Source organism: Pipistrellus kuhlii, unplaced genomic scaffold (assembly GCF_014108245.1).
Source record: "Pipistrellus kuhlii isolate mPipKuh1 unplaced genomic scaffold, mPipKuh1.p scaffold_m20_p_31, whole genome shotgun sequence".
Classification (NCBI taxonomy): domain Eukaryota; kingdom Metazoa; phylum Chordata; class Mammalia; order Chiroptera; family Vespertilionidae; genus Pipistrellus; species Pipistrellus kuhlii.
The window spans coordinates 1189994-1214100 of record NW_023425531.1 but is presented as its reverse complement, the minus strand read 5'-3'; the positions used below and the strand labels follow the sequence as shown (position 1 = coordinate 1214100).

Below are 24107 nucleotides of genomic sequence, written 5' to 3'. Positions count from 1 at the left end.
CTGTCTGCTCAGCCCTGAGTCTCCACCCCATCCAAGCTGAGCACAGAGGCTTTTGCAATTTTGTAAGTCTGGTCCTATAAGGCGGTCTCCAGCACAGGTCTCCTGGCATAGACACAGCTGATAAACATAGTCAATTGGCCTGGAGGCCAATTCCTCCTACTGATACCAACAATAATCAAGACTTAACTACAACAAGACTGTACATGCAGTCCACAAAGGGGTGCACCAATAATGTCTCCTCAGGTGACTGGGAGGCTGACCCACTGGCCATATAGGAAACCTAGCACCCAAAGCCATCCTACCAACTCAGGGAAGCAGCCAAAATACCGAGACACGGAAACAGATAACAAACAAAAGAAATGGAGAGGAAAAAAACAAACGACTGGATATAGAATTCAAAACCACAGTTATAAGGTTTCTCAAGAATTTCCTAGAAAAGGCTGATAAGTTTAGCCAGACCCTTGAGGATATGAAAAAGGATCAACTAGAAATTAAACACATACTGACTGAAAAAAAAAAAATTATACAGAGACCCAACATCAGACTAGAGAAATTCAAGAATTAAGCCAAAGATTTGGAATACAAAGATGCAAAGGACACTCAACCTGAAAAGCAAAAAGAATCCAAAAAGTTGAATATAGTGTAAGGAGCCTCTGGGACAATTTCATGCATATTAACATCCAAATTATGGGTGTGCCAGAAGAAGAGAGAGAGCAAAATAATGAAAACCTATTAGAAGAAATAATGACAGAAAACTTACCCTACCTGGTGAAAGAAATAAGACTTACAAGTCCAGAAAGTGCAAAGAACTCCAAACAAGAGGAATCCAAAGAGGACCACACCAAGACACATCATAATTAAAATGCCAAGAGCAAAAGACAAAGAAAGAATATTAAAAGCAGCAAGAGAAAAACAGTTAATTACCTACAGGAGAGCACTCATACAATTGTCAGCTGATTTCTCAACAGAAACTATGCAGGCCAGAAGGGAGTGGCAAGAAATATTCGAAGTGATGAATAGCAAGAACCTACAACCAAGATTACTCTAACCAGCAAAGTTATCATTCAGATTGGAAGGTCAGAAAAAGAACTTCACAGATAAGAAAAAGCTACAGGAGTCCATCATCACCAAACCAATATTATATGAAATGCTGAAAGGTATTCTTTAAGAATAGGAAGAAGAAAAAAGTAAAGATAAAAACTATGAACAATAAATACATATCTATCAACAAGTGAGCCTAAAAATCAAGTGAATTAAAAATCTGAGGAACAGAATAAATTGGTGAATATGATAGAATCAGGGGCATAGAAAGGGAGTGGACTGATAATTATTAGAAGGAAAGGAGTAGGGAGAGTGCAGGAAGAGACTGGACAAAAAGCGTACACCTATGGATGAGGACATTGGGGGTAGGGGTAAGGGCAGAAGGTGTGCTAGGAACAAGGTGGAGGGGAGGGAGCTATGGGAGGAAAAGGAGAAACTATTGTAATAATCTGAACAATGAAGATTTATTAAATTAAAAGGAAAAAAAAAGCAACCAATCAGTGCATGGATGAGTGGAACAACAAGTCAGTCTCTCTCTCTCTCTCTCTCTCTCTCTCTCTCTCTCTCTCTCATCTCCCGTCCCTTGTACCCCCATTACAATAAAATGATTTAAATAAGCAAATAATAGGTTTTAAGAATAAATCACTTAGCTGAGAATTTGGTTTACTTACCTGGCTAATATAATAGTAGAGAAGGCACTGTTATTCCATTTTAAAAACGAGGCAAGGGAATGTGGCAACATCCATTATTTACTAGCTATGGGAACCAAAACTATTTTTGGTTAGTTTACAAAATGATATACAAATTGTTTTTCACTTCTCATCAATGATGACATAATAAGCTTCTAAATTATCTTGCCATCTTAAAACTCAGGTTAAGCATATTTAAACTTAAGCATCTGTAAGAAGCAACTGAATGTCCCCAAATATCTAGTAGTACTATTATATACTATTTTATCAATAATTCATAAATTAGTGAGTAATATTAGAAGCGACTATAAATTATTTGTTTATCAAAAGCTTAGCTATTAAAAGATTAAGAAGTCAATAAAAGAGATAAATAATGATCTGGCAAGCTTAGGAAATGGAGCTGACCAGGTAGAGGAAAGAATTAGTGACATTGAAAATATATATCTAGAAATGACATATATGGAAAAACAGAGAAACTTAAGAGTAAACAAACAAACAAACACAAAACTCTACAAGAACTGACTTCAACAGAAAGAGTAATATCAGAATACCAAGTATAGCAGAGGTGATGCGGGAGAGAGAGAAGGGAACAGAAAGTCTACTCATACAAATAATTGACAAGAATTTTCAAAACCTATGAAAAGAGCTAGATCTTCAAATACAAGAAGCAAACAGAACATCTAATTGCCTCAACCCAAAAAGGCTTTCTTTAAACCCAAAAAGGCACATCTATTCAAACTGTCAAAAATTAGTGACAAAGAATGAATTCTCAAGGCAGCCAGGAAAAAGGAGGCAATTACCTACAAAAGAAATCCCAGTAGAAACCTTGCAAGCTAGTAAAGAGTGGAATCAAATATATAAAAGTCTGAAAGTGAGAAATTACCATCCAACAATAATATATCCTGCAAGTTATCTTTTAGATATGAAGGAGAAAGAAATACTTTTCCAGACATACAGAAGCTGAGGGAATCTATTACCAGAAGACCTCCATTACTGGAAATATTTAAGGGGTTATTTTATTTGAAACAAATAAAAAAAGGACACAAAACTATGATTAAGATCACCAACAGGCAGATAGAAGAAGGATATTAAAACTCCTTCAGAATAGGCTATTAAATATATAAATATCATAAAAGGGTCCAAGGAGGTAAACTATTTAAAAAAGAGAGAAGACAAAAGCTACTGTACACAGAGCATACATACGTATAATCTCTGACAAGAAAAACGTAAAGGGAAAAGGGGATAAGTCTGAATTGGCAAAGGGAGATGGAGATCAGATGCATTCAGAAGAAAAAGGACTACTTACATATGAATCTTTTTTTTTCACAAACCTAATGGTAACCACATGAAATCCCAAACAGAGACAAATAACTCAAAAAAGAGGAAAATTATAGAACACCACACCAAACTAAAACAACAGACAAAAAAGTAATGCAATATACAGATGCTATATCAAAGAATTGTACACTTGAAACATATAATCTCATTAACTAATGTTACCCCAATAAATTTAATTTAAAAAGAAACAATGCAGACCTGGATCTAACAGAAAACAAAAGATAAAATAACTGTAGGAAATCCTCATACATGAACACTTACCCTAGATTTATTGGTGCTTAAAAAGCCTCAGTATTGGACTTAGTAGAGGAATTCAAACATGAGTTAAAAATATAAGCTGGAAGAGAATCCAAGATGGCTGCTCGGGTAGGCAACTAGCCGCAGCCGCACACAACAATTTAAACAAAATACAACTAAAATATAAAATGGTCATTACCCAGAACTACAGGAAAGTCGACTTACTGGAAATTCTACAACAAGAAGCAAGGAGAAAACCAGAAGGAAGCACGGAGGAGCTGTAAAAGCCCAAGGTACGGAGACATGCGGCGCGCGCGGAGAGGACAGAGACAGAGAGGAGGGAGGCCGAGTGCCTGGCTGGCGGTCCCAAGCGGGAAGGAGAGAAAAGCTCCGACTGTGCTGGGCCCAGCTCCAACTGCTCTGAAGCCCAATTCTAGGCCAGACCCCGGGGACCCAGGCTCATCCATAGGGAGCTGGGCTGTAAGGCGGGACTCCGGGGAAGCAGCCAAAGGAGGTCCCGGAGGCGCGCACACTGCGCGCAGAGAAGGGCCGGCCGGCTGTGCCGTGGGATTGCCCTGACGGGAAGGAGACAGGGGCTCCAGACTGCTCTGAACGCCACCTCCAATCCCACTACCAACTGAACTGAACCCCAATACCGGACTCATTGGGGGAGAGCATAGACAGTTTGGCAGCAGGCGAAAATCGAGGGCACCTTTCTCTCAGAGGTGCTCGCAACAAGTACTGAAGGACCCTGAGTCTCAGGAGTCGCATAGGGCGAGGCTGATGGAAGCCAAGGCTGTAGGCTCCACCCTGAAACCCCGCCCCTCAGGAAAGCTGCCTGCGAAAATGCCTAAACCAAATAGATCACAAACGAAAGAAATGGAGGACAAAAAGCGACTGGATATAGAGTTCAAAACCACACTTATAAGGTTGTTCAAGAATCTCCTAGAAAAGGCCGATAAAATAAACAAGACCTATGAGGATATGAAAAGGGGTCAACTAGAAATAATAAGGGATCAACAAGAAATAAAGAATACATTGTCTGAAATAAAAAATATTTTATGGAGTCCTAAAAACAGAATGGAAGATCGCAAGAATCAAGTCAAAGATTTGGAACATAAAGAGCCAGAAGACACTCCTCCACAGACGCAAGAAGGCCAGAGAATCCAGAAAGTTGAAGATAATGTAAGAAACCTCTGGGACAACTTCAAGCAAACCAACATCAGAATTATGGGGGTCCCAGAAGATGAGAGAGAGCAAGATATCAAAAACATAGTGAAAGAAATAGTGACAGAAAACTTTCCCCACCTGGTGAAAGAATTAGACTTACAAGTCCAGGAAGCGCACAGAACTCCAAACAAAAGGAATCCAAAGAGGACCACACCAAGACAAATCATAATTAAGATTCCAAGAGCAAAAGACAAAGAGAGAATATTAAAAGAAGCAAGAGCAAAGAAGGTAGTTACCTATAAAGGAGCATCTATACGATTGTCAGCTGATTTCTCAACAGAAACCATGCAGGCCAGATGGGAATGGCAAGAAATATTCAAGGTGATGAATAGCAAGAACCTACAGCCAAAGATAATCTACCCAGCAAAGCTATCACTCAGATTCGAAGGTCAGATAAAGAGCTTCACTAATAAAAAAAAAGCTAAAGGAGTTCATCACCACCAAACTAGAATTATATGAATTGCTGAAGGGGGTTCTTTCAGAAGAGAAAGTAAATAAAGATAAAAATTATGAACAACAAATACGTAACTATCAACAAGTGAATCTAAAAACCAAGGAAACTAAAAAAAAAAAAAATCTGAGGAACAATATTAACTGTTGAATATAATAGAATCAGAGGTATGGAAGGGGAGTGAACTGTTTATTCTTGGGGAAAAGAGGAGAGGGGGATGTGGGAAGAGACTGAACATAAACTGTGCACCTATGGATGAGGACAATGGGGGGTGGGGAAAGGGCAGAGGGTGGGGTGAGAAGGGGGGGAAAGGAACATTTGTAATAATATGAACAATAAAAATTTATTAAAAAAAATATATAAGCTGGAGCATATTAACTTTAAGAGTTTATTTGAACAAAAAAATCAATTCAAATATGCAGCACCTAACTGGAAGTGATTAGAACACTGCACTGACAGGAGCACAAGGGAGGGCTCATAAGAGAAAATGTGAAATCAAAGAAAGGAAATTATCTGACTGGCTATAATTTAAAGCCTCGCTGGCTATTTGTCATTGATTGCCCTTAAGTTTCAATTTCATAACATTGAAGCATTTTCAAATTTATAGATTTCTATTTGTTTATGTAGGCCACCATGACAGTACAGCCACCTCGGTCTAATGGCCACATTGTTTAATTAATTTAACATTCACTACCCTCAAGTATCAATAGAATCTTTAATTTCTGTGAATTTCTTAGAGAGATTCAAAAATAAGCTATGGAATTCCTGAACTTTCTGATACTAGTGTAAGTCTACGAATGTAACTCACAGTTTTGGGAGAAGCCTCTGATTCTGTTAACCAGTAAAGGCCAAAAGGCAGCCCTCTCCTTAAAAATCACACTCTGTTCCAAGCTATCCTTTAAAGGTTTTGGCATTTCTACCAGTCAGGGTATGGTGAAGGGTGGGATGGACCTCTCAGGTCAGCCAGGAAAAAGTCTACCAACTAGCTATGCTCCCAAAGAAAGGGAGTTTGACACACTGTCCTGGACTCAATTGAGGGAAAGTCACAAAAGGCTTTTTCCATTAGAAGGTATATTACTGATTCACTCCAACTCCAGATCATGCTGTGGTTAGGAATTCCAGATATATATATGTGCAAAAACAGTTAAACTAGATCATACACAGGAATAAACTCAAAATGGATGAAAAACTTAAAAGTTTGACTTGAAAACACAAAAATTCTAGAAGAAAACATAGACAGTGAAATCTTGGACTTTTCTTGTAGCAAAATTTTTTTCTAACATTTTCTAGGGCAAGGGAAATAAAAAGAAAGAAAAAATAAACAAAGGGGACTACATCAAACTGAAAAGGTTTGTACATCAAAGGAAACTATCAACAAAGTAAAAAGACAACCCACTGGATAAGAGGACATATTTGCCAATGATAAGGTATTAATGTTCAAAATTTATAAGTAACATGAAACTCAATATAAAAAAAACCCATCCAAATAATCCAATTAAACATGGGCTAAGAAATGAAATAAACCCTTCTGCAAGGAGGACACAGGAGTGGCTAACAGCCAGGAAAATATGCTCAGTGTCACTGATCACCAAAATTGCCAAAGCAAAACCACAATAAAATATTGCTTCACACCTATTAGGGTGGCTATTGTCAATAAGTCAACAAAGAATTGTGTCAAGGATGTAGAGAAAAGGGAACTCTCTTGTATTATTGGTGGGAATGCAGATTTGTGCAGTCACTATGGAAAGTAGTCTGGAGTTAACCTCAAAAAAAAAATTACAAATGAAACTGCCTTACAATCCAGAAATTCACTTTGAAACACTGTATGTACCCTGTGTTGATTGAAGTGTTATTACAATAGCTGAGATTTGGAAATTTCCCAAGTGTCCATCAGTAGATGAGAGGATAAAAAAGTTGTGGTACATTTACACAATGGAATACTACTCAGCCATCAAAAGGAAATCTTTGCAATGGCACAGGGGGACCTGGAGAGCATTATGCTAAACAATATAAGCTAGTCAGAGAAAGGCAAGTACTATAAGATTTCATTCATATGTTTAATCTAATGAACTAACAAGCAAAATAGATACAGACTTATAGAGAACAGGCTAACATATGTTAGGGGTGGAGTGTTGGAGGGCTGGGTTGGGGTGGTGTTGAGAGATTGGGCCAAAGACAATAAATAAAAGAGAAAAACCTCATGGACATGAACAACAAGTGTGGTGATTGCTTGGGGCAGGTGGTGGAAGAAGGCTGAGGAAGATACAGGGGAAAATAACAATGGAAGGGGAACTGACTTGGGGTCATGAACACGCAACACAATGTGCATAAGATGTGTTATGGAACTGTGCGCCTGAAAGCTGTATAGTTTCATTAAACAGTTTTACCTCCAATAAATTTAATAAAAATTAAAAGAAAGAATTATAAATTTAAATAGACTGATCAACAGTGGAGAAATTATAACAACCATTAAAATTTCCCCAAAAAGTAAAAGTTTAGGACCAGATGACTTCATTAGTGAATTCTGCCAAACATTCAAAAAAGATTTATCAAACTCTTCTAAAAAATTAAAGAAGAGGTAAAATTTCCTAACACATTTAATGGGGCCAACATAACCCTGATGCAAAACCTGGCAAAGATAACACAAAACACAAAAAAAGCCCTGACTGGTTTGGCTCAGTGAATAGAGCGTCGGCCTGATGACTAAAGGGTCCTAGGTTCGATTCTGGTCAAGAGCATGTACCTTGGTTGCAGGCATATCCCCAGCAGCTGATCGACGTTTCTCTCTAAGAAAAATCAACATAATAAAGGCCATATTATGACAACTCTCAGCTGATATACTCAATAGTGGAAATCTGAAAGCATTTCCTTTCCTTTAAGATCAGAACAAGATCAGGATGTGCACACTCACTACTCTTATTTAACAGAGTGCTGGAGTAATCAGGCAAGAAATAGAGATAAAAGGCATCCAAAGTAGAAATGAAGAAATGAAATGGTCACATTTTACAGATTATACAATTCTTTTTATAGAAGTCCTTCAAGACTCCACTTAAGATACCAGTAGAAACAATAAACAGAAACAGTAAAGTTGTGCATATATTGTAATATAAATGCACAAAAAATCCATTTGAGTGCATGGTGATAGAAGGAGATTTGATTTTGGATGGTGGACACACATGCAATATATAGATTATGTACAGAACTGTACACTTAAAGCCTATGCAGATTTGCTGAAACTGGTCTGGCTCATTCGATAGAGCGTCGGACTGAAGGGTCCCAGGTTTGAATCAGGTCAAGGGCATGTACCTTGGTTGCGGGCACATCCTCAGTGAAGCGTGTGCAGGAGGCAGCTGATTGATGTTTCTCTCTCATTGATGTTTCTAGCTCTCTATATCTCTCCCTTCCTCTCTGTAAAAAAATCAATAAAATATATTTAAAAAAAAACACAACTATGCAGTTTTACCAACCAATGCAACCCTAGTAAATGTAATAAAATATCCGAAATATTTATTACATTTCTATATACGAACAATGAAGTTTCAGAAAAATTAAATTCACTTTGCAATTGCAATAAAAAGAATAAAATACCTAAAAATAAATGTAATAATGGATGTGAAGAACATATCCACTGAAAACCACAAAGCCTTATTAAAAGCGAAAGAAAAAAATCTACAGAAATGAAGGGATAGTCCCATTTTCATGAATTGAAAAAAATCAACATAGTTAAAATGTACAAATTATTTAACACAATATACATATTTAATGCCATCTCCCTCCAAATCCCAATGGGGCCTTGGATGGGTAGCTCAATTGGTTAGCCATTGAGAATTGTCCCCATATGCCAAAGTTTGATACAAGAATCAACCAATTAATGCATAAATGAGTGGAATAATAATTCTCTTCTCAAATCAAATCAATTTAAAAAAATCCCAATGGCATTTTTAAAATAAATAGAACAAAAAAAATCATCATATTTGTATGGAACCACAAAAGACCCCAAAATAGCTAAAGCATTCCTGTGAAAAAAATGAAGCCAGAGGTATTATACTCCCTAGCTTCAAACTATTCTACAAAGTAATGATGATCAAAACAGCATGGCATTGGCAGAAAACAGACTCACAGACAAGTGAAATAAAATGGAGATAGCAGAAGTAAACCCAGGAATAGATGGTCAGCTCTGGATGTTTTATCTCAGTGGTTAGAGCATCATTCCATGGAAAGAAGGATCCAGGTTTGGTACCTGGTCAAGTGAATGTACATGGGTTGCAGGCCCAATCCCAGCCTAGGATTGGGCCTGCAACCCATTTGATTTGTGTTTAACCCATTTGATTTAATTGGTGTAGGAGGAAAGCAATTTGATGTATCTCTCACATAGATGTTTCTCTTTTTTCTCTCTCTCTCCCCCCTCCTTCCTTTCCACTTTCTCTTAAATATATTTTTATTGAATTTTTTTATATTATTGATTTTATACAGAGAGGAAGGGAGAGAGATAGAGAGTTAGAAACATCGATGAGAGAGTCATCGATCAGCTGCCTCTTGCACACCCCCTACTGGGGATATACCTGCAACCAAGGTACATGCCCTTGACCGGAATTGAACCCGGGACCCTTCAGTCCCCAAGTTGACGCTCTATCCATTGAGCCAAACCGGTCCTGGCCCTTTCCACTTTCTCTTAAAAGTAATAGAAAAAAAATACCCTCAGGAGGATTAATAGAAAAAAGAGAAGTATATGGGAAAGTGATTTTTAATAAAGGAGCAAAACACATACAATGGAGAATAGAAAGCCTCTTTAATAAATGGTGCTAGAAAAACTGGAAAGCCATATGAAAAGAGGAAAACTAGACTTCTGTTTGTCTCCACATACAAAAATTAACTCAAAATGGATATAAAACCTAAATATAAAACCTGAAATAATAAATTACATAGAAAAAAAACATAGGTACTAAACTTAAGGATTTTGATCTTAAGAAGGATTTTATGAATTTGACCCCAAAGGCAATGGAAATAAAGGTAAAAGTAAATGAATGAAACTATATCAAACTAAAAAGCTTCTGCACAGCAAAAGAAACTGCCAACAAATCAAAGACAACCATCAAAATGGAAGAAGCTATTTGCACACAAGAGCTCTGACAAGGGGAAAATAACCAATACACATAAAGAACGCATAAAACACCAAAAAAACCCACAAAAAACAATCTCACTAAAAAATTGTCAGACAATTCTCCCAAAAAGACATACAAATGGCCAACAGATATATGAAAAGATGCTCAACTTCACTAGTTATTAGGAATCAAAACTACAATGAGATACCACCAAACCCATGTCAGAATGGCTATTATCAACAAGGAATATCTATAATAATAAAAGTGTAATATGCTAATTAGACTAAAAGTCCTTCCAGATGACCTTCCTGATGAAGCCCAGGTCCTGGGTGCCAGCTGGTGGCCAGAGGGAAGCCTGGGTCCTGCGTGCCAAAGGGAAACTGGTGCTGGCAGCTGGGAGAAGGAAGGCCTACCATTGCACGCATCTCATGCATCAGGCCTCTATCAATAAATAACAAGTGTTGGAGAAGTTGTGGAGAAAAGAAAACCTCCATCATTGATAGTGGAAATGTAAACTAGTACAGCAACTATGGAAATCAGTATGGAGGTTTCTAAAATAAAATTAAGAGTAGGTTTACCATATAACTTAGCAATCCATCTTCAGGATACCTACCTGAAAATTTGCAAAGATATATATATATATATGCACTCTTTTTATTAACTGCAACATAATTCACAATGGCTAACCACAGAGACAACCAAAGTGTCCTCTGGTAGATGAAATACTGACATTTTTTACAGCATTGATGGATCTTGAAAATATACTAAAGAGAAATAAGTCATATAGAAAAAGTCAACAACTACAAGATTTCCCTCATATGTGGAATATGCAACTGAAAGCAACAAATGAACAAATAAGATAAACAAAAAACTTATAGTCATAGACCAGAGAGAAGGAGATGAGGAGGTATTAAAGAATACTGGTTGGGGAGGATGTAAAATATATGGTAATGAAAAGAGATTTGAGTTTTGGTGGCAAACACACAAAGCCATAGATAATAATGTAACATATAATTGTTTACTTGATATATATATAGTTTTATTAACTATCTAGAGGCCCTGCACACAAAATTTGTGCATTGGGTTGGGGGTGGTATCCCTCAGCCTAGCCTGCACCCTCTCCAATTTGGGATTCTTCTCATAATCCAGAACTACTGGCTCCCTGCCTGCCTGCCTGATTGCCCCTAACCATTTCTGCCTGCCAGCCTGATCACCCCCTAACCACTTCCCTGCCAGCCTGATCGATGCCTAACTGCTCCCCTGCTGGCCCAATTTCCCCTAACTTCCCTCCCTTGCCAGACTGGTCACTTCTAACTGCCCTCCCGTTCTGACCTGGTCGCCCCCAACTGCCCTTCCCTGCAACCCTGGTTGCCCCTAACTGTCCTCCTATGCATACCTGGTCACCCCCAACTGCCCTTCCCTGCTGGCCATCTTGTGTCCATATGGGAGCAACCATCTTGTGAGTTGGAGTGATGGTCAATTTGCATATTACCTCTTTATTATATAGGATGTTACACCAATAAATTAAACAAAAAGTTTAGATGTTTATGTGACTCATTATACAGGTGCATTCAATTCAGATGGAATAAATCTAATTTAACCCCACCAGACCACTGTACAGAGTTTTCAGTAATTTATGAATCTGCTGCTATACTGCTGTACCTAATTTTTGGTACTTTGCCTAGTACATGAAAAAAATGCATCACAAACTAAAAATAACCAACCAATCGTGGTCAAACCTCATGATTAGCCATTGCAAATATCTGTCCCCATGTGTTTGAATTGACTTTGTGTGGTTTGAAGTGAAAAAATTCTGAAAATTCTCAATGAAATGAGACGCTGATGAACCAAGCACTTCAATGGGAAAGCAAAGCAAATCTAGGCTTATCACAGTCCAACAGGTAATCGATACTTTGGTTGATTCAGATTTGAGGAGTCAGAATTTTATCAAGAATATGTTTCCAGTTCAAGTGACATAGACAGTGAGAGCTTGAGTAATGAGAAGAATCTTGAACCTTATAGATCTAGAGCTAGATTGATAGTAAGAGAAGAGGGCATGTCCCTCAAACAGCTGATGGGGTAAATATAGGTGGTGATGAAGGTTGGACATGGAATTTTGTATCACCAAATGCAGATCTGAATTTCAATGAGGATGGAAAAGGCCCAGTGTACATTCCTGGATCTATCACAGAGGAGAGTGAACGGATTGACTTTTTATCCTTGTTTTTGGATGATACTTTCTGGCAAAATTTGACAGAGAAAACCAACCTCCAGGCCCACCAACTGCATATAGAAAGGCCCAACTCCTACAGAGCCAAACATTTCAAGGATGCCAGAGCGGAAGAAACGAAGGCTTTTCTTGGACTGAGGATCTATGTGGAATACCTATGTATAAAGCCCAGCTATCGGGATTATTGGACAAATGAGGGCTCTGACTTTGTTGGGTTTACTCCTGGATTTCGAAATGTTATGACTAGAGACAAATTCTTGGCCCTTTGGAGTTTTTTACACATAATACACAGATATTAATAAGAGAGAATATATAAATTAGGCCTTTCTTGGAAAGTCTGCTCCCCAAGTTTCTCCACTTCTATCTGCCAAAGCAACATTTGAGCCTAGATGAGGGGATGATCCTAACAAAAAACCTCTTGGCCATCAAGCAGTATATCAAGGATAATCCCACAAAGTGGGGCATCAAGTCGTTCCTTCTTTGTGAACGTGAGACTGGCTACGTTTTGAATGCAGAAATCTACACTGGTGCTGCACCAAGGCCTATATCAGACTTGAGTGCAGGGGAGGATCCAAGATGGCTGCACAGGTAAACACCTAACCACAGCCACACACAACAATTTCAATAAAATACAACTAAAATACAAAATGGACATTACCCAGAACTACAGGAAAGTCAACTGACTGGAAATTCTACAACAAGAAGGAAAGAGAAAACCAGAAGGAAAAGCAGAGGAGCTATAAAAGCCTAAGGTACAGAGACATCCTACGCGCACGGAGATGAAGGAGCCAGAGAGGAGGGGGAGGCTGAGTGCCTGGCTGGCATTCCCTAGTGGGAAGGAGATAAAAGCTCGGACTGTGCTGAATCCCAGATCCGACAGCACTGAACCCCAGTTCTAGGCTAGACCCTGGGGACCCAGGCTCATACAGAGGTAGTCTGAGCTTTAAGGCAGAATCTCAGGGGAGCGACAAAAGGCAGGCCCAGAAGTGCTCATATTACATGCAGAGGACGGACTGTTGACTTTGCTCTAGATTGCCCTAGCAGAAAGGAGACAAAATCTCCAGACTGTGCTGAGCCCCAGTTCTGACTGCACTGAACCCCAGTTCCAGGTCAGACCCCGGGGACCCAGGCTCACATGGAGGGAGCCTGGGCTGTAAGGTGGAAACAAGGAGAATGGTGAAAGGAAGTCCCGAAGGCACGCACATTGCATACAGAGAAAGGACAGTTGATTGTGCTGCTGTATTGCCCTAGTGAGAAGGAGACAAAAGCTCCAGACTGCTCTGAACCCCACTTCCAACTGAACTGAACCCCAGTTCTGGGCTCATTGGGTTAGAGCCTAGACTGTTTGGTAACGGGCGAAACTCGAGGGCACCTTTCTCTCAGAGATGCTTGTAGTGAGTACCCAAGAACCCTGAGGAACACTGAGACTCAGGAGCCTCATAGGGCGGGGCTGACAGAAGCCAAGGCTGTAGGCTCCACCCTGAAACTCCGCCCCATCCAAGCTGAACACAGAGACTTTTAAGCTGTGAAAATGCCGAGACAAAGAAACAGATCACAAACGAAAGAAATGGAGGACAAAAAGTGACTGGATATAGAGTTAAAAACCACACTTAAAAGGTTTTTCAAGAATCTCCTAGAAAAGGCCAATAAAATAAACGAGACCTATGAGGATATAAAAAGGGATCAACTAGAAATAATAAGGGATCAACAAGAAATAATAAGGAATCAACAAGAAATAAAGAATACATTGTCTGAAATTAAAAATATTATACAGAGTCCTAAAAACAGAATGGAAGATCTTAAGAATCAAGTAAAAGATTTGGAACATAAAGAGCCAGAAGACACTCATCCACAGAAGCAAGAAGAGAAGAGAATCCAGAAAGTTGAAGATAGTGTAAGAAGCCTCTGGGACAACTTCAAGCAAACCAACATCAGAATTATGGGGGTCCCAGAAGAAGAGAGAGAGCAACATATCGAAAACATACTGAAAGAAATAGTGACAGAAAACTTCTTCCACCTGGTGAAAGAATTAGACTTACAAGTCCAGGAAGCACACAGAACTCCAAACAAAAGGAATCCAAAGAGGACCACACCAAGACAAATCATAATTAAAATTCCAAGAGCAAAACACAAACAGAGAATATTAATAGCAGCAAGAGCAAAGCAGGTAGTTACCTATAAAGGAGCACCTATATGATTGTCAGCTGATTTCTCAACAGAAACCATGCACGCCAGACGGGAATGGCAAGAATTACACACAGGAATTGTGGGAACCCTGCAGCAAAACAGAAAGCAGTTTCCTAAGTCACTGAAAAGTGTAAAACAAAACAAAACAAAACAAAACAAAACAAAACAAAAAAACTTGCTAGGGGTGATAGTCGCCATCTATGTCAAGAAAGTGTAACATGTTTAGTTTGGCAGGACAGAAAGCCCATCACATTTATTTTGAACTACCATGATCCAACCCAAAATGTAGTAATAAACAGAAGAAATAAATATGGCAGTGTGCAAGAAATACAGATGCCACAGCTGGTGAAGGACTATAATAAATATTTGCGTGGCTGTGACAAAAATGACCATATGACCTGCCTTCACTGGTCTTGTCATCATTACTGCTGGTCCTGGTGGCTTTTCATAAGATTTTTTATGTGGGCCAGTTATAATTCTTATAGCTTGTATGCTTGAAGTAGCAGCTGCTTCAAAAAAGCCAGTTTATTTCACCAGATATATTCAGAAACTGTGCCTGCAACTCATTGGTGGATACAGAACATCAGTCCATTGCCACACACAACAGAAACCCTGCCCTCAACGAATGACCCCAGGCAACCATTTTCCAGAGATTCCCCCTGGGGCATCGTCTAATCATATCTGTGTTTTGTGAATGGAAAGGCACTCCAGGTACAACAAGCAAAATCCTGGAGTGTCCTACATAGACAACCCTTGCAAGAAGGTGAGGAGCAACATCTGGTGCTCACTTTGCAAGAAGTACCTCTGTGTGAAACAAGGCTCATTCTGCTGGGATATTAGTGATAGATGAAAGACAGACCTATTTTCTACAATGTCTCCAAGTTCCATCTTATTCTAACCACTTGTTTGCATGTAACTAACATTTTTCTATATCATGTTGATGTTTTCTCAGTAATGCTCAGGAACCCAAGTATAGGAGTCAGTTAGGTTTAGGGCCTCAGGTCTAGTAGGGTTAAGCCTTTTGAGTTAATTGTAAAAGCTCAAACCTGTAAGGTGATCAGAAACTTTAAAGAATTAAATGGGTGTATAAATATGACTAAGATACACTTTTGATATATCTGGGCCCTAGATTTGTGTTCCATAATGTGGAGCTATTGTTTTGAATATTAAATATAATGTATAAAGTACCTCATATAGAGAAAATAATTAATGTGAGTTGAGTAAACTCAAATACTATGTAAATTGATGATGAAGCAATTCATTCTCAATTATCTTTATTTACATTTATAACCTTCAATTTTGGCTTACAATTACTATTAATTTTACCCCTCAATAATTCACTACTTGGTGTGCCAGTATTACCTCCTACAAAAGCTATATACTTATCAAAATCAAGGGTTGTTTTATTTCACTTGTATGTTGCTGTTGTTTTTTTTTTTTTTTTTTTTCATTCTGCACTACATTTTTACTGTCATTTTCTATATTTGTGGATTTGAGACTGACATGGCAAATAAGAAACTAGGGTCAAATGTCACTGTTTTACTACTTCCTCTCCTCACCAACCAACCAATTACTCAAAAAAACAAATTGGTTTTGAGGCACAACTGTATTCTAGAAAAAAAGAAAACCTTCAGTAGGTTCAAAATGGGAAAAATAAGTATGGTATTTTGTAGGTTATTAAAAGTAGTTCCTCAGTCTGAATGTATGTGGTGAAGAACAATTAATAAGTACATACCAGGTGGCCTAAAAGTAGATTTATAGTTGTTTGTAAGAAAATAATACAAATTTAATAAATAATAATACAAGAATAAACTCTGTTTCACATACTCACAGCTGTAAACCTACTTTTGCCCCAAACTCCATATGGACTCTCCAGATTGCAAAGGGCCTTGCAAACTAATTAGAATAACTGAGACATAATTAATAGAGCAGAAGAAGCCATTGAAGAAGTTTTAAATAATAGACAAAATATAATTAAAATCATATTAGAAGATTAAAACAGTAATATCTTAAGAATGATCAAAGGGAGAGAGACCATATGTTTGTTTCAGGAAGACTGAAGAGCCACAGCACTGCAGAGTTCCCTTCACCATGATCGCAATGCGGTCGCCCAGGATGTTAGCTTCTTCCATGTCCTGGGTGGTCACTAAGATGGTACGGTCCTCTTTATACTGCTGTAGGAGGTCCCAGGTGGCTCTTTTTGAGATGGGATCCATGCCAACTGTGGGCTCATCAAGTATCACCACCTAGAGACCAGAACAATTCCATGACCATTGATAATTGATGTTAAAGTACTTGTGGGATAATTTACTACTTGAGGGGAACACATTTAAATTAAGATACAAAATCTAGACTAATAATAATGATAAAAACTAGGAAAAATAATCCCAAACCATATTATAACAGCTGACCCCATAATGCAAATTCTCTTCAATTATCATTGGCAACATCCCCTTAACATTCATCTCCACTCTCAGGTTTCTGTCAGCTGAGTTGACTGGAGCAGATGTCAGCAACTCATTTTTAGTACATGTATATGTGCATGCCCTGCCCACCTCCCTCCCTCTTTTTCCTCCATTGCTTCTCTAATACCTCGGCGTCTCCAATAAGTGCTATCATGATGGAGAGTTTGCGCTTCATTCCTACACTTAGTAACTTGGAAATTGTATCACGTTTTTCTAGCAAGTTAAAAGTAGACAGCATATGGCCAGCCTCCATAAGGTACATCTTTTGACATTTTCTTTTTAACTAGAAAAAGAAGCCAGAATTTACACGATGCATCCCAACTTTATCCTCAGAAGGTTCTTAGATCATAGCATATCTACAAGGGTTAGCAAAAATAAGTACAGTTGTGAGTATGTGAAACACACAGTTATACTATTATTTGTTAACTAGTAGCTCATGATGCAATATCATGTGCAGCAGGCCACAAGCCCCTTCTGCAGGAGCCAGTGGGAAATGCAGTGCCTCACCAGGATCGGTGCTGCTTCCACGGGAGCCATGTGGCTTCTGTGGGAGCCTGGAGGGACCCGTGCTGATTCCAAGGGAGGTAGGAGGGAGCTGGGCTGCTTCTGTGGGAGGTGGGCCAGCCATCTCCTCTCTGGGCCTGCTCGGCTGCAGAGGCTGTGGGCTGGCCCTCATCCCATGGAGATCCTCTGCAGCCAGGGCAGGATACTTTCCTCCTCACTGCAGTGATGAAGCAAGCATTCCGCCAGTCCACTCATGCTGTCAGCTCACAGCAGCAGCCCTCCAGGACTTGGAGACTCTGGCGGGACTGAGGGGACTGGGCGCTGCCATCTTGTGGCTATGGGCACCACCATCTTTCTGATGGAGTGACAGTTAATTTACATATTACACTTTTATTAGATAGGATTATTGTATTTTATTTGTATTACAACTGCAAGCCTACACTATCCTCTGTATATAATTTTTTTTGAAACTACATCCTTAAAACATTTCACACCAGCTTTAATTTACATCAGCTACCTAGTGTCTTTTCCCCATTGCCTCCCTTTTTTTTTTCTAAAGGAACGCTCCTAACACAGTGAGTATCCAGATTTTATAGACACCTAAAACTTATGAATAAAGAGATAAAATATCTCTAGCTTTCACATACCCCTTTCTCTTTCACTGAACTCAATTATTAAACCTGATAACTATAAAAAGTAAACATTAGCAATTGGATCTGGAAGAATACTAGAACCAGAACTTGAAATACAACTAATCTGGTATTGAGTTTACCATTTTCCCCTTGTGTATTCGCTAGTCTGAACTCAAACAATCCAAAGAGTGAAAATGCAGTAAAGTGTAAATAGAATGAGATTAAGGATAAACCTGCTAGTTCTGGCTTAAGGAGTGGAAAAGAAAAACCCCTAAAGTTCTGAGAGAGTGTAGAAGGCCCAATCCTATTTCCTCTTTTCCCTTTTGTGGCCCAGACATAGGAAGTCTTGTGGGTGGGATGGTGGCAAGAGTAGAACATACTGTAATGGGAACCCTTCATGAGCTCAAGTGGTGAGGGAGGTGAACTTTCTCAGTTTAGTCAAGCCCTGGATCCAAGAGGACAGGGCCAAATCTACCTGCTTTTTACCACTCTCTCTGTTTTCCTACCACTTGGATGTGGCATGATCATGAAAGTTAGTGATTTCTGGCTGCAGGACTGAAAAATAAAATTTTGGGAACTGAAACATTCTGGGGAAGTAAAAGGAAAGAGGAGTAAGAAAGCAATGTGTGAAGTTGTTTGTGAGCTTATGTGTTTACACTGTCATTTGCACACATGGATTAATCCTAATTAGAATACCAAATTTTAAAAATTATGCTAATAAGTAATGTGTAGGGACCAATGGGTAACATAGGCTGAGATTAAAATATCACTATTAAGACATTGAACTAATATGGGAACCACAGCCCACAGATATAAAAAAGATGTAGAGTGTCACGAGATATTATTAAAAACATTCAGGATAAAAACAAAAGTCAATTGGCACACAAAAAGCAACAAAAATCTCATCTCAAATAAACTCAAAATGGATACAGGACTTAAACATAAGATGGGAAACCATAAAAATACTAGAGGAATCCACAGACAGCAAAATCTCAGACATATGCCAAGCAATTTCTTCTGATACTGCTTCTAGGGCAATGGAAACTAAAGAGAAAATAAACAAATGGGACTACATCAAAATAAAAAGCTTTTGCACAACAAAAGAAACCATCAACAAAACAACAAGAAAGCCCACTGCATGGCAGAACATATTTCTCAATGCTATCACTGATAAGGGCTTAATCTTCAACATTTACAGGAAGCTCATACAGCTTAACAAAAGGAAGATAAATGATCCAACAACAATAATAATAAAATGGGCAAGGGACCTAAATAGATACTTTTCAAAAGAAGACAGAAAGAAGGCCAAGAGGCATATGAAAACATGCTCAAAGCCATTAATCATCTGAGAGATGCAAATCAAAATGACAATGTGGTACCATCTCACACCTCTCAGAATGGCTATCATCAACAATTCAACAAACTACAAGTGCTGGTGAGGATGTGGAGAAAAAGGAACCCTCATGCACTGCTGGTGGGAATGCAGACTGGTGCAGCCATTGTGGAGAACAGTGTGGAGTTCTCTCAAAAAATTAAAAATGGGATGTGGAAACCTTAATTAGAATAGGCCAGATGTTCAAGGCCAATTGCAGTGTGGGGGCCCATCCAGCGTATGCTGGATGTTCAAGGCTAATCTGAGGAAAGACATAGCGATTATATGGTGTGCCCTATGCAGGGATACCTTTCTATAACCCAAATATTGTGCCACTATTTGGCAAGAAGCCTCCTTTGTCTGAGTTGGTATAAAGATATGTTATTAACCAGCTAGTGTGTGGCTGCTTGGTATGGCTCCTGTGCTTGCTTCTATATTAATAAGGGCTGCTTAGTTAGGCTATTGTGTTTGCAATTGTTGCTATATTAGCAGTGGCTGCTTTGTGGGGCTCCTTTGAAAAACTGTTTTATCTGATAGTTCTTTGGTAATAATGGCTATATAGTCTACAATGAATATTCTCCTATAAGCCTATGCCTATTTATATTGTCTTCATCCACTTCCTGGTGTCCACATAGTTCCATTTCCTAGCAGTTAAGGATCTGTGCTCCTACAATGCCCCATGACATCTATTACATAAAGCCACTCTACAAAACCGGGAATCATAGCATATCAATCTAATATATAGCAACAAACACAAAGAGGCAGCAAAAATAGGAAATAAAAAAACAATATCTCAAATAAAATAATAGGACAAATCTCTAGAAAAATAGATAAATTAAATGAAGGCAAGCAATTTATCAGGTATAGAGTTCAAACTAATAGTTATAAGAATGCTCAACAGCATGAACACCCCCCCACACACATAGAACCATAAAAGCAGTCAAAAACAAAGAATACAATATCTGAAATGAATAGTACACTGAAAGAAATAAACAGTACATTGGATGAATCACAGGATCACATCAGCAATCTGGAAGGCAAGGTGTAACAAACATCGAATCAAGAGACCTTTGGAACAACATGGAGAGAAACAAAATCCACATCATAGCAGGGAAAGAAGGAGAAGAGAGAAAGCAAGGAATCAATAAACTATTTGAACAAATAATGACTAATCTGGTGAATGAAAAAGACATAATGTTAAGGAAGAACACAGAGCCCAAAACAAGATAAATCCAAAAAGGTCCACACCAGGACACATCATAATAAAAATGTCAACAGTTATGGAGAAAAAGAAAATCTTAAAATCCACAAAAGAAAGATAGTCAGCTACTTAAAAAGGCCTCCATAAGACAGTCAATTGATTTCTCAAAGAAACACTTCAAGTAATGAAAAGCAAGGGTTTAATAACCAAGACTACCCTAACCAGTTTGGTTCTGTGGATGGAGCGTCAGCCTGTGGACTGAAGGGTCCCAGGTCTGATTCCAGTCAAGGGCATGTACCTTGGTTGTGGGCACATCCCCAATGGGTAGTTTGTAGGAGGCAGCTGATTAATGTCTCTCTCTCATAGATGTTCCTAACTCTCCCTTCTTCTCTGTAAAAAAATTAATAAAATATATTAAAAAAACAAACAAACCAAGACTACTCACTAGAAAATATATCATTCAAAACTAAAGGTGAAATAAAAATCTTCCTGGACAAGAAGAGGCTAATTGAGATTACCACCACCAAACCAGCATTCTAAGAAATTAATGTAAGAAGAAGAAAAAAGTATATACAGAGGAACATAGGCATAAAGAGAAAAATTTCAGCAGAGTATGTGGCAGCTCACAGGCATGCGCCCAGGACCAAACTGGAATTACAATTAAAGTAAAAAAGCAAAAACGAAAACCCCCACCCTGAATAATCAACAGAAGACTTGCTGGATAGAACACTGATAACCAAAGATGGAAAGTGGAGACAACATAGAAACTGGTAGAAATGATGGAGGTGCGAAAGGGCTAGATGGGCTCCCCCAGAAAGCAGCTGAAATTCCAGAAGGATTCCTCACCTGTGAGGGGTTTGCCACTGAGTACTCTGGGATATAATTTCCAAGTTCCCCGCCCCTTCCCACCCCCCCGAGCAGAGAGCACCAGAAAAGAGAAAGGTGCACCCATAACATTTGGCTGTGAAAAGTAGAGGGTTGCTGTGTTTCAGGAAGTGACAGCTGGAAATGAAGCACCCTTCTAAAGGACCAACACACAAAAATATTCATATAATAGGGATGCCAAGAAGGAGAGGAGCTGAGCAAGGAGTAGAAAACCTATTTGAAAAAATATTGACAGGAAACATCCCTGATTTGGGGGAAAAAAGTCACACAAGTCCATGAAACACAGAGAGTGCCTGTCAAGATGAACCCAAAAAGACCTATAACAAGACACATCATAATTAAATTTGCAAACATAAAAGATAAGGAAAAACATTGAAAGCTGCAAAAAAGAGACAGAAAGTTTAAGGGACGTGCCATTAGACTACCAACTGATTTCTCAACAGAAACACATCAGGCCAGAAGGGAATGGCATGAAGTATAAAAAGTAATAAAAATAATGGGACTGAATCCAAGAATACTCTATCCAGCAAGGCTATCATTAAAAAATGAATGTGAAATCGGGAGCTTCACAGACCAAAAAAAAAAAAAAAAAAAAAGTAAGGAAATTTATTACCACCAAGCCAGCAATGTAAGAAATGCTAAGGGACTGGTGTAAAAAAAGAAGAAATAGAAAGGGAGACAGGAATGCAAACATAAGGAATAAAATGACAGTGCTGAGGTGACTAAGGATATGGTCTGGGGAGGCACAATAGACAGATGGGTCTCGAGCCTTGTCCAGGAGCAGAAAGAAAGAAGAGCTAAGGGTCGCTTGGGTAGTATTGTATTTGCTAGCAAGTTAAGGGACAGCTATACTCTAGGAGAAGGTGGGGGACTGCTGGACGGGGTTTCCCTGCCAGAGATAAGGGCTAAGATGTGGAGACAGTGCCATCTAGAATGGGAAAGTGGATTCATAGGAAGCCTGAAAATCTAAAATGCCACAACCACCAAACAGCTGCGATCCCCAGGACACTGGTCCCCAATTGGTGCAAACATGCAGATTCAGAGGAGCTCCACACTGCACCATGGACAGGTCAGATTTTGCCTGGGATAAAGAGAGAGAGAACTACATAATCAGACATCCTGAAAAGAAAAATCATGGGGAGACAAGGAAACAACCTGCATATGAAAGAAAAGCAGGCATCTCCAGAAAAGGAAGTAAACAAAATAGAGGCAAGGAACCTGTCAGAGAAAGAATTCAGAGAAATGGCCATAAGGTGGCTGAAAAGAATGGAAGACAAACTCCATAATATGAGTAAGAACCAAGAGGAAATGAAGAACCAAGAAAAAATGAAAAATTACATAACTGCTGTAAAGAACTCAATAGATAGCATCAGGAGTAGACTAGAAGAATCAAAGGACCACATCAGTGAGCTAGAAGACATGGTGGGGAAAAATATCCAAGTAGAGCAACTAATAGAAAAAAAAATTAAAAAGCAGGAGGAGAGCCTAGGGAACTTTGAGACTACACAAAACAAAACAACTTACACAAAATAGGGGTTCCAGAAGGAGAAGAAACTGAGCAAGAGTTAGAAAACCTGGTTGAAGAAATAATGACAGAAAACTTCCCTGATATAGGGAAGAAAAAACCCACACAAATCCAAGAAGCCCACAGAGTTTCAAGACAAATGAACCCCAAAAGACCGATGCAAAGGCACATTATAATTAAATTGGCAAACACCAAGGACAAAGTAAGAATCTTAAAAGCAGCCAGAGAGAGACAGAAAGTTGCAAACAAAGGAACCCCATCAGACTAGCAACTGATTTCTCAACAGAAACTCATCAGGCCAGAAGGGAATGGAATGAAACATATAATGTCATGCAAAAGAAGGATCTGAATCCAAGAATACTATACTCAGCAAGGCTATCAATCAAAATTGAAGGAGAAATCAGGAGCTTTACAGACAAAAAAGGACTAAGGGAATTTATTACCACCAAACCAGCAATGCAAGAAATGCTAAAGGGTCTGCTATATATATTAAAAAAATAAAATAAAAGGAAGCAAAGAAGGAACACAGGGGTAAAGAATGAAAATGGTGACAAATAAGTACCTATAAATAATAACTTTAAATGTAAATGGATTAAATGCACCAATCAAAGGACATAGGGTAATGGATTGGATAAGAAAACAAGACCCATATATCTGCTGTCTACAAGAAACCCACCTCAGAAAAAAAGATGCACCCAGACTGGGGAAAGGTTTTCTAGGCGAATGGAAATGAAAAAAAAAAGCTGGGGTAGCAATATTTATATCTGACAAATTAGATCTCAAAGTGAAGTACATAATAAGAGATGAAGAAGGCCATTTCATAATACTAAAAGGAGCAATCCAACAAGAAGAAATAACTCTGGTAAACATATATGCACCCAATATAGGAACACTGAAATACATAAAAAAAAAAAAAAAAACTCCTGGAGGATATCAAGGGAGAGATTAACAGCAATACAATCACAGTGGGAGACTGGACAAATTGGACAAATTGTCTAAACAAAAAATCAGCAAAGAA

General features: G+C 38.7%; 1 protein-coding gene across 1 annotated transcript in view; it reads right to left on the bottom strand.

Annotated features, from left to right (window-relative positions):
* LOC118731568 (phospholipid-transporting ATPase ABCA3-like) overlaps positions 1 to 24107 on the bottom strand; it is a 197217-nt gene that overhangs the window by 139668 nt on the left and 33442 nt on the right. Inside the window, exons 5-6 of the mRNA XM_036460223.2 lie at positions 17098 to 17253; positions 16541 to 16751 (exon numbers count right to left, since the gene is read on the bottom strand). Coding sequence (XP_036316116.2) covers positions 16541 to 16751; positions 17098 to 17253 — 367 coding nt within the window. The remainder of the gene's footprint in view (positions 1 to 16540; positions 16752 to 17097; positions 17254 to 24107) is intronic.